The sequence below is a fragment of the Pelophylax lessonae genome (genome assembly GCF_965119305.1).
Source record: "Pelophylax lessonae genome assembly, chromosome: 5".
Lineage (NCBI taxonomy): Eukaryota > Metazoa > Chordata > Amphibia > Anura > Ranidae > Pelophylax > Pelophylax lessonae.
In genome coordinates, this window is record NC_138772.1 from 176,881,845 (window position 1) to 176,893,868 (window position 12,024).

The window sequence follows — 12,024 nt, forward strand, 5'->3', positions numbered from 1 at the left end:
TGCTCCCTGCTGATACGACTGCTTGTGGAAGAGAATTCCACATCCTTACCGCTCTTACAGTGAAGAACCCCTTACGCACTTTAAGGTTAAACCGCCTTTCCTCTAGTTTTAGTGAGTGGCCACGTGTCTTATTGTATCTCCTTTCTCTGAATAGTTTGTTCCTTATGCTCGGGTCGCCAGTACAGTATTTGTACATTGATATCATATCCCCCCTCAATCGTCTCTTCTCCAGAGAGAATAAGTTCAGGGCTTGTAGTCTTTCCTCATAGCTGATGTCCTCCATCCCCCTAATTATTTTTGTTGCCCTTCTCTGGACTTTCTCCAGTTCCAGCACATCCTTTCTGAGGACCGGTGCCCAGAACTGGACAGCATACTCCAGATGTGGCCGGACCAGAGTCTTGTAGAGCGGGAGAATAATCTCTTTATTTCTGGAGTGAATCCCCTTTTTTATACATCCCAGTATTCTGTTGGCTTTGCTTGCTGCGGCCTGGCATTGCATGCCACTGCCAAGCCTGTTGTCTACCAGTACCCCTAAGTCCTTTTCCATCCTAGACTCACCCAGAGGTTCCCCCCCTAGCGAGTAGCTTGCTTTCTGGTTTCTGGCCCCCAAGTGCATTACTTTACATTTTTCAACATTAAATCTCATCTGCCATGTAGTTGCCCACTCCGTTATTTTGTTCAGGTCCGCTTGCAAGGTTTCCACATCCTGCATAGAAGATATTGGCATGCCTAATTTAGTATCATCCGCAAATACTGAGATTGTACTAGATATCCCCTCCTCTAGATCATTTATGAATAAATTAAACAGGATTGGTCCCAGGACAGAACCCTGGGGGACCCCACTTTCCACACCCGCCCAATCCGAGTACTCCCCATTAATCACCACCCTCTGTACTCTCCCCTGGAGCCAGTTCTCTATCCAGGTACTCACCTTATGGTCCATACCTATCTTCCTTAGTTTGTACAGTAATCGTTTGTGGGGAACGTTGTCGAAGGCCTTTGCAAAGTCCAGATACACCACATCCACAGGCTTACCTTTATCTAGGTGGCAGCTCACTTCATCATAGAAGGTTAATAGATTGGTTTGGCACGAACGATTTTTCATGAATCCGTGCTGATTAATACTTATAATACCGTTTTCATTACTAAAGTCTTGTATGTGGTCCCTTAACATCCCCTCCAATATTTTGCAGACTACAGATGTTAGGCTGATCGGCCTATAGTTACCCGGGATATATCTCGGCCCCTTTTTAAATATTGGTACCACGTTGGCTTTTTTCCAATCAGCTGGCACCATACCCGTCTGTAAACTATCCTTAAAGATCAAGAATAATGGTCTGGCAATCACCTGGCTGAGCTCTTTAAGAACCCTCGGGTGCAAGCCATCCGGTCCCGGGGATTTATTTATGTTAAGCTTCTCTAGTTTAGCTCTAAGTCTATCTTCTGTTAGCCATGGCGGCACTTCCTGAGGTGTATTATTTAGTTCGGCCTTACAAGCTGGGTTCGTGTAGACCCCCGATTCCTTTGTGAAGACTGAAGAAAAGAAATTATTTAACACTTCCGCCTTTTCTCTGTCCTCAGTGGCCATTTTTCCTTTATCATCTTTTATGGGGCCAATGTGTTCTGGCCTCGCTTTCTTACTGTTTATATACTTAAAGAACTTCTTGGGGTTCTTTTTACTCTCCTCTGCTATATGTCTCTCGTGTTCTATTTTAGCCGCCCTGATTTCATCTTTACATTTCTTATTACACTCTTTGTAATGCTTAAATGCTGCCACTGACCCCTCAGTCTTGTATTTTTTGAAGGCCTTTTCTTTAGCTCTAATATACATTTTTATGTTGGAGTTTAGCCACCCAGGGTTTAGTTTTGTTCTTTTAAATTTATTTCCCAGTGGAATGCACTGGCCCACCCCCTTGTTAAGTATGCTCTTGAAGCACTCCCATTTTTCCTCCGTGTTCTTTGTTCCCAGGGTTCTATCCCATTTGATATTTTCTAGCAGCGAGCGCAGTTTAGGGAAATTGGCTCTTTTGAAATTCAGCGTCTTAATATTACCCTTGTGTTTCCTATTATTGTAATTAATACTGAAACCAATTGACCTATGGTCACTGCTCCCTAAGTTTTCCCGTATTTCTATATCCGTGAGCAGGTCTGCATTGTTGGTAATCAGTAGGTCAAGTACCGCATTGTTTCTTGTCGGTGCATTCACCATCTGACCCATGAAATTGTCCTGCAAAATATTTAGGAACTGCCTAGCCTTGGCTGAGTGCGCGGTTCCTTCTGCCCAGTCTATATCCGGATAATTAAAGTCCCCCATTATAATGACATTTCCCATCCTTGCTGCCAATCCTATCTGTAACATGAGGTCCGCCTCCCCCTCCTCACTCTGGTTGGGGGGCCTATAGCATACGCCCAATATTACCTTCCCCACCGTGCCTTCCCTTTGAAGCTCTACCCATAGGGATTCTGCCTCGTCCATAGCTCCATTATTAATATCATCCCTCATATTTACCCCTCATGCTGTACTTCAGAAATTCTTTATTCCCCCTATTCCGTTCCCTCCAGCAATTCTTTATCCCCTTCATTCTGTCCTCCAGCAATTCTTCTTCCCCTCATTCTGTCATCCAGCAATTTTTCTTCCCCCTCATTCTGTCCTCCAGCAATTCTTCATCCCCACTTTCTGTCCTCCAGCCATTCTTCATCCCCCATATTCTGTCCTCCAGCAACTCCTCATCTCCCTCATTCTGTCCTTCAACAATTCTTTATCCCCCTCATTCTGCCCTTCAGCACTTCTTCATCCTCCACATTCTGTCCTCCAGAAATTCTTTATCCCCTCTATTCCGTTCCCTTCAGCAATTCTTTATCCCCCTCATTATGTCCTCCATCAATTCTTCACCCCCCTCATTCTGTTCTGCAGCAGTTCCTACTCCCCCCCTCCCCCCTATTCTGCTCTCCAGTTCGTCTTCCCCCTCCTTCTGCTCTCCAGCAATTCTTTATCCCCCCATTCTGTCCTACAGAAATTCTTATCCCCCACGTTCTGCCCTCCAGCAATTCTTCATCCCCTCATTCTATCCTCCAGCAATTCTTCATCTCCCTCATTTTGTCCTCCAGCAATTCTTCATCCCCGCTTTCTGTCCTCCAGCAATTCTTTATCCGCCTCATTCTGTCCTCCAGCAATTATTTATCCCCAACATTCTATCCTTCAACAATTCCTCATCCCCCTCAATCTGACTTTCAGCTAGTCTTCATCCCCCACATTCTGTCCTCCAGCAACTCTTTATCCCCCTCATTCCGTCCTCCAGCAATTCCTTATGCCTCCCATTCTGTCCTCCAGCACCTCTTTATACCCCTCATTCCTTCCTCCAGCAATTCTATATCCTCCTCATTCTGTCTTCCAGCAATTCTTTATCCCCCTCCTTTTGTCCCCCAGTATTCTTCACCTCCAACATTCTGCCCCTCAGAAAATATTCATCCCTCCCATTCTGTCCTCCAGCAATTCCTATCCCCCTCATTCTGTCCTCCAGCAATTCTTATCCCCCTCATTCTGTCCTCCAGCAACTCTTCATCCCCCTCATTCCGTCTTCCAGCAATTCTTTATTCCCCTCATTCTGTCCTCCAGCAATTCTTTACCCCCCTCATTCTGTCCTCCAGCAATTCTTTATCCCCCTCAATCTGTCCTCCAGCAATTCTTTATCCCCCTCATTCTGTCATCCAGTAATTCTTTATCCCCCTCATTCTGTCATCCAGCAATTCTTTATCCCCCTCATTCTGTCCTCCAGCAATTCTTTATCCCCTCATTCTGTCCTCCAGCACTTCTTTATCCCCTCATTCTGTCCTCCAGCAATTCTTTATCCCCCCTCATTCTGTCCTCCAGCAATTCTTTATCCCCCTCATTCTGTCCTCCAGCAATTCTTTATCCCCCTCATTCTGTCATCCAGCAATTCTTTATCCCCCTCATTCTGTCATCCAGCAATTCTTTATCCCCCTCATTCTGTCATCCAGCAATTCTTTATCCCCCTCATTCTGTCCTCCAGCAATTCTTTATCCCCTCATTCTGTCCTCCAGCAATTCTTTATCCCCTCATTCTGTACTCCAGCAATTCTTTATCCCCCTCATTCTGTCCTCCAGAAATTCTTTATCCCCCTCATTCTGTCCTCCAGAAATTCTTTATCCCCCTCATTCTGTCCTCCAGCAATTCTTTATCCCCTCATTCTGTCCTGCAGAAATTCTTTATCCCCTCATTCTGTCCTGCAGAAATTCTTCATCCTCCTCATTTTGTCCTTCAGCAACTCTTCATCCTCTACATTCCGTCCTTCAGAAATTCTTCATCCTCCTCATTTTGTCCTTCAGCAACTCGTCATCCTCTACATTCTGTCCTTCAGCAACTCTTCATCCTCTACATTCTGTCCTGCAGCAGTTATTTACTCCATTATTCTTTACTCTCACACTCAAAATAAAAAAAATCCCCACACTTTGTCCTTCAACAATTCTGTCCCTCCAACAACATTTCATCCTCATACAAGGAAGGGTGTGAGTTGATACATTCACACTTTCATAAATTACAAATTCAGATCTGTCAACAATGTCAACGTTCTCCTTGGACACATATTCCTGAGGACGTTACTGAGCGGCAGGGAGTACTGTAGGAGTAAACCCAAATCCAATCACTTCAAAACTTGTATAAGCTTGAACATGTTGAAGTAATTTTAAAGTTGTTGCAATCTTTTTAATTCTGTGCCTCTCTTTTAAAGAATTTCTAGTTATCCTTCCATTAAGATCCTTGTTTAGACACTTCTGTTATGGGGTAACAACTGCCTTCCATATGTCTTCCTGCATTGTCACCCACTCTGTCACACGTGCTCATGATAAAGACTGCCAGCTGCCATGCCAACACAATCTGCCCAGACATGGTCCATTACTGATCTGTAAACTGGCCAAAAGGAGCGAAGTGCAGGTGATACTGGGGCAAGTGCTTCAAGATAGGAAGTCTTTGAAGGAGAATTGTGAAGGAGATCACCAGTACAGTACGATAGAGAAAAGAAAAGATTAAAAAAAAAAGTTGAAACAACAAACCTTGCAATTGTTTATGATGGCCACCCAATTTGATTTTAGAACTATTTTACATTTCAAGTAATAAGACACATACAGTACACACTAATAAAGTATTGCCAAGCAAATCTTTGACTAAAGTTTGTGTGTTCTTTTATTTAGCATGCTTCAGTATACCTTCAAAAATTTAATTTTTACTGGTCTGCCTACAAATAATATGTTTTAAATATTTGTTCAATGAAAATGTATCTAGAGACAGATCTTTTCTTTGGTTTAGTCTTTGAGTTGGGATGGATTTTCCAATCATCAAACTTTTTGTTTCTTTTCATTCGTAAATAGAACAGCAGTGGAAGGAAAATGTGTTGGGCCTACAGTATTTAGATCCAAATGTCATATATAACATGTGTTCCAGAGCACTTAGGCAATGCGTAGCTTTACAAATATCTGGTCACATTCAAATTTTTGGTACGTCTTGGTGCATTGACAGCCTATCTATCTCAATCGGCTGCCTTAGCACAAGGCATGTAAACACGCTACATAATGCACATTAAAGGCCCTCAATGAGAACACTTGTGAGGACAACTGTCTATGATAGGATTTCCCTCATTTTGGAGAGATTTGCTTTCACTTCCTGGTGTTTCTTCGGGACTGGAAGTATAGGGAAATCTCCCCAATAGGAGATTTCCCAATGGCAGAAATTACCAAAAAGTTTTTTTTTTAGCAAAATTAAAAAAAAAAAAATTGAATGTACTTATACATATATAAAAAACATGGCTCTCTTGTGCTATTTTTCCAATAGGCATTTTTGCCTATAAATCTCTGAGTCTCACACTTAGTGATGATGAGTAGAGAGATGAGCCTGTGTGTGTTTGGATGCTCTTCAGAACCTATGTGGATGAGTCCATCAGGAAGCTGTCATCTGTAATGGCCCAGTCATCTGTGGTGGGGGCATTCCTCACCCCCAGCCTCATGTATACAGGTAACAGATTCCTGACAGGGTCGGCCACATATGTTTGGAAGAGCGTCCGAACACACCTAAGGTCATCTCTAATAATGAATGCCAGCAGTGGTTCACATTACGTTCTTTGGAAAACACTGCAATATACTATGAATAATAAATGAGAAACTTTTCATTTATTTTTTAGATCAGGCCAGTCCAACCCTACATTTTTTCTGCAGAAGGGTCCAAATAAATTTGTTCTTCGAAAGAAACCTCATGGCCCACTTCTGCCAGGAGCTCATCGGGTAAAGTAGAGTTTGTACCTTTTTTATTATAACCTGTTTTCTCAAGTTGATAGTAGACGTGTCTTTATCTCCAATCACACTAAGCTTAGTCTTATAGTAGAACTATAGGCAAAAGTTTTTTTTCATTTTGGATAGAGCAAGGGAGGGTTATAACCCCTGCCAGATTTCTTTTCGCCATCTGTGTCCCATTGGGGAGATTTCCCTTCACTTCCTGTCCCATAGCCAAACAGGAAGTGAGAGGAAATACCTGCAAATTAAAGGAATTCCTTGGGAACCCCCAGACCACCAGATCTAGTGTCCCAATTGAAAGATTTCCCCTCTATTACTTTTCTGGGGACAACAGAAAATTTGGGATTTTCTTTTACTTTCCACTTTCAATGATAATGGTAAACGGGACAAATGGAGAGATAGAGTGAATCTCCCTAACGGGGGCAGAGAAAGGAGTAAAAATTGACAGGTGTTTTAATTCCTCTCCATTCTGTCCAAAACTAAAAAAAAAAAAAGTGTTGCCTTTAGTTATACATTAAGGATAATTTGGCATACCTACTTACAGTGTAATATTAGAGGCTGGCACTTTAACGCGCCAACAATTTACACATACCATATTTTCACATCAGTTTCTGCCCTCGAGAGCTTACAGTATAAAGCGACTATCTCCGAGGCATACATACACATAATAGGGCAAGTTTAGACAGGAGCCGATAGATTCATTCATATGATCTTCAGCTGCATCTAGTAATTGCAGTATGGTTTTTTACTTCAATGGGAAAATGTACCACATTTTGGCAACTAGATGGAGCTGACGATCTAATTATTCAATTAGAAAATATGAGAGAAATTCTTCTACCCTGTGAGAATGTTTATGACTTTAATCCAACAAATTGTAAGCAAAGGAATTGTCCCTATCGCCGCACGCCGTACAAACCCATCCATTACACGAGTAGTAGCAGCCTCTGCCCCACTCTGTCTAGGCCATACCCCGACATCTTTCACCCCACCCACTAAGCCCCGTGGTCGGGGCGAAACATGTCAGAGCATGGCCTAGATAGAGCTGGGCTGCGATTGTGCAGTTCAAATGTTTTGCACATGAGGTATTTTTGATTATGTAAATTGATTACATGTAATAAAAATAAGTATGTATTTTAATATTGAATTATTAGTTATTTAGGACCCTGCCAAGGTGCAATTTCCTTCCACTAGTGGATCTTGTCAGGGAAATCACACTGAAGAAAAACAGAAGTCAGTGTGTGAAAATGGCATAAAACTTTAGTTAAAGTGTAACTACAGAAACTTGTTTTAATTTTTCGATGGCCTAGGGAAGAGTAAGAAACTCTCACAGCTTTTTTTCTTGTATGAGCCCTAGATAGGGATATTTCTGGGCAGTTCCTGTATGTTGTCATGTTGTCATGCAGCTAGGAAGTGTGGGAAAACCTCTGTAGGGACATACACACTAATAGAAAGCTGACAGGGTGACAGGGGTCATAGCCTTCCCCTAGTGTACTACAAATGGATTTACAGCTTTTTTTTTTTTAGAGGTTTCTTTCTTTTATGCTGACATATTGCCACCAGGTTAGGACGAGAGGGGAAATCCCTCCGAGAGGGGAAATCCCTCCAAGAGGGTAATCGAGTGCATAATGCAGAGAAGTAAACCCTCCTCTGACACTTTTACCTATAGGTAAGCCTATGATAAGGCTTACCTATAGGTACTGTAAATATCACCTAAACATGCACGGTTTAGGAGATATTTACCTTACATGCAGCCAGTGACGTCACTGGCGCATGCGCTCTGAAGGAACGGCCACTGGTGCCGTTTCTTCAGAGACTCCGTGCCGTGACATCACCGCGGCTCCGGCCAATCAGATGGCCGGATGCCGCAATCCCGGAAGACGGGCGACTGGACATGTCGCCCGTCATAGAGGTGAGTGGACGGCACGGCGGGGGCTCGTTCTAAGGTAAGTATTTCATAATGAGCTAGTATGCGATGCATACTAGCTCATTATGTGTTTATCTTTCAGGGTGTAAAAAAAATTTAAAAAATTTTAGCGGAGTTTACAACCTCTTTAAAACTGCAAATATACTTTAAAAATCTAATCTAATCATTTAATTGTGTCCAGGTTTTTTTTTCCCCAGTGATTGGGTACTGAAAAGAAACACAGCTTCATCTTATTTACTAAGTTAAGACACTTTCCAATTTGCTAAGTGAACAGTGCTAATTTCTGTAGTAGAAAATTCTCTTTTTCTCTAGCAAATCCATTCTAATGTCTACGTCAGGGCTAGGTAACCTCAATACTCCAAATACAAGTCCCAACTACAATACTTCACAGGCATGACTCCCATGAGGGAATTTGTCATTTCCAAACAGATGAAGCGCCAAGGTTTTCTACTTCTGGTCTAGGTGGATCTGTGATGAAATGGCTTTTATCTCAGTAGTCATTGTAGTGTCTTGCTGCTAAATGGAGAATCTACAGATCACTATATGGCTGATGAGAATAAAAGAACAGCAAGCAAATAAATGTGTGAAAGTTATATCAATGATTACTGATCAGTCAGAGTTTGCTGTAATAACCTACAGGTTCACTTTAGGTCCCGGTTCACACTATTGCATAACGGGAAACCGCACAGGAACCGCTGCAAATCCCACATCACATCAGTGTAAACCAGCACTAAAGCAGAACTTTAAAGTCCTCCTATTAAGTAAGTTCCGCTATTGCATACCCATTGGAAAAACATTGAAAATTCCCATATAGCAATACATCATAAGTCCGTTAATAACAAATAGTAATATTGCATATACAGTATCCACTCATGAATAGTAGATTCAATGGTGCATAGAACTTCACTTGCCTTCGCTATCCAGTGCCATGAATACCCCCATCACACTGCGTTTACGCTCACCATAGCAAAAGAACCTGCATTACAGAGGTCAAATTACCCAAATCAATTTGATGCTCCAAACTGCTGGCTCAAGAAATCCTGCTGAATTTGGAAGGCATCCACCCTCACAATAAGGAGGACTGCTATCACGAAGAAACAAACTCTATGCTTCCAGTACAGCATATATCACTCAGCCAACAGAAAGGAGAAAATGGAACCCCATACTGTAGTAAACTCGGATCCGTTTATTTAATTAAGTAAAATTATACTCACAATTGCAAGAGCATTAAAAACATGTAAACATAATACTACCGGCCCTGATTGGCATGATGACATCACCGCTAGTGGGCCCTGCACTGCCGCAATTCGTTCCACAGAACGTCCTCGGAGGGTTGCCGGAGTAGCGGAGACACATCTGACGCCATCTAATATAAATCACAGTAATAAGGCCAGCAGAGGACACTCATGGGCAGTAACTAAAGCCGTTCCCCCATCCACACTATGTTAACTAAAAAATCGGGCAACAAAGGTCATCCACACATAGACCTATCAATCAGCTGCTCGAGATATTAGAAAACGTAAAAAAATGTTAATCTAACTGCAAAGATGGCTAATCCCTGAACGGGACTTTTTCCTCGCTGCCTATAATAAATCTCGAAGAAGGAGATGTGTGTGTGTTGTATATATACAGTATCTCACAAAAGTGAGTACACCCTTCACATTTTTGTAGTTCATTTATTGTATCTTTTCATGTGACAACACTGAAGAAATGTAACTTTTCTACAATGTAAAGTAGTGAGTGTACAGCTTGTATAACAGTGTAAATTTGCTGTCACCACAAAATAACTCAACACACATCCATTAATGTCTAAACTGCTGGCAACAAAAGTGAGTAAACCCCTAAGTTAAAATGTCCAAATTGGGCCCAAAGTGTCAATATTTTGTGTGGCCACCCTTTTCCAGCACTGCCTTAACCATCTTGGGCATGGAGTTCACCAGAACTTCACAAGTTGCCACTGGAGTCCTCTTCCACTCCTACATGATGACATCACAGAGCTGATGGATGTTAGAGACCACCTTTCATTTGAGGATGCCCCACAGATGCTCAATAGGGTTTAGATCTGGAGACATGCTTAACGAGTTCATCACCTTTACCCTCAGCTTCTTCAGCAAGGCAGTGGTTGTTTTGAAGGTGTGTTTGGGGTTGTTATCATGTTGGAATACCGCCCTGCGGCCCAGTCTCCGAGGGGAGAGGGATCATGCTCTGCTTTAGAATGTCACAGTACATGTTGGCATTCATGGTTCCCTCAATGAACTATAGCTCCCCAGTGCCGGCATCACCCATGCAGCCCCAGACCATGACACTCCCACCACCATGCTTGACTGTAGGCAAGACACTCTTGTCTTTGTACTCCTCAACTGGTTGCTGCCACACACGCTTGACACCATTGGAACCAAATAAGTTTATCTTGGTCTCATCAGACCACAGGACATGGTTCCAGTAACCAATGTTGTTCGTCTGCTTGTCTTCAGCAAACTATGCATCATCTTTAGAAGAGGCTTCCTTCTGGGACGACAGCCATGCAGAATAATATGATGCAGGGTGTGGCGTACGAACTGTGCTCTGACAGGCTGACCCCCCCCCCCCCCTCTTCAACCTCTGCAGCAATGCTGGCAGCACTCATATGTCTATTTCTCAAAGACAACCTCTAAGCATGTGCACTCAACTCCTTTGGTCGATCATGGCGAGGCCTGTTCTGAGTAGAACCTGTCCTGTTAAACCGCTGTATGGTCTTGGCCACTGTGCTGTAGCTCAGTTTCAGGGTCTTGGCAATCTTATAGTCTATGCCATCTTTATGTAGAGCAACAATTGCTTTTTTCATATCCTCAGAGAGTGCCATGTTGAACTTCCAATGACCAGTATGAGAGAGTGAGAGCGATCACACCAAATTTAACACACCTGCTCCCCATTTACACCTGAGACCTTCTAACACTAACAAGTCACATGACATCGAGGAGGGAAAATGGCTAATTGGGCGCAATTTGGACATTTATACTCAGGGGTGTACTCACTTTTGTTGCCAGCCGTTTAGAGATTAATGGCTGTGTGTTTGAGTTATTTTGAGGGGACAGAAAATTTACACTGTTATACAAGCTGTAAACTAACTAGTTTACATTGTAGCAAAGTGTCATTTCTTCAGTGTAGTCACATGAAAAGATTTAATAAAATACTTACAAAAATGTGAGGGGTGTACCAAGGGGACCCTATTAATATTCCCTCCTTTGGGTGTGGCTGTGCGGGAGACAAGTGTAGAAGAGAAGAGCATGTCGTTCGTAAGAGAGACGAAGAGTGTACCCGCTATCACTGCCACCATGGGTGAATACTCTGCCAGGCAGAACCGGGAGCAGATCCACCAGTCCAATCTGTCCCTAGTCTGGGACACCAGTATCCGGATGGTGGCGGATGGCAGACTCGTGCTATCCATGGGAGGTGGCCAGGAGTTCCTAGGAGCGGTATGTCCTCAGTGTACCACTGTCACGATGAGAGTGCAAGCGTGGGTCCAGTGTGGGCAGTGTAGTTATCTGCTGCTCCGGGCAGAAGAGAGTGAGGGCCGACCCAAGAAGCTATGTGTTACATGGGAATCAGGCCTCACACAGGAGATGACCGGGACTAAATCCAAGTTCCTCCGCAGAGGCGGGAGGGGCATGTTGCATCTGATGATGCAGTTAGAGGCCCTTCCAGCAGTCGGTGGGCCTTCAATATGTGGAAGGGGGACTCGGTCGCAGACCTCCCTTGGGAGGGGAACCATGCCAGCAGTGGTGACCGGAGGATGTATCCACCTCAACAGCAAGGGCAGG

General features: G+C 43.3%; 1 protein-coding gene across 2 annotated transcripts in view; it reads left to right on the forward strand.

Annotated features, from left to right (window-relative positions):
- ACAD11 (acyl-CoA dehydrogenase family member 11) overlaps positions 1 to 12,024 on the forward strand; it is a 246,609-nt gene that overhangs the window by 7,487 nt on the left and 227,098 nt on the right. For both annotated transcript variants that reach the window (XM_082259503.1, XM_082259502.1), the window contains exon 2: positions 6,192 to 6,291. In XM_082259503.1, the coding sequence (XP_082115629.1) occupies positions 6,192 to 6,291 (100 nt within the window). The remainder of the gene's footprint in view (positions 1 to 6,191; positions 6,292 to 12,024) is intronic.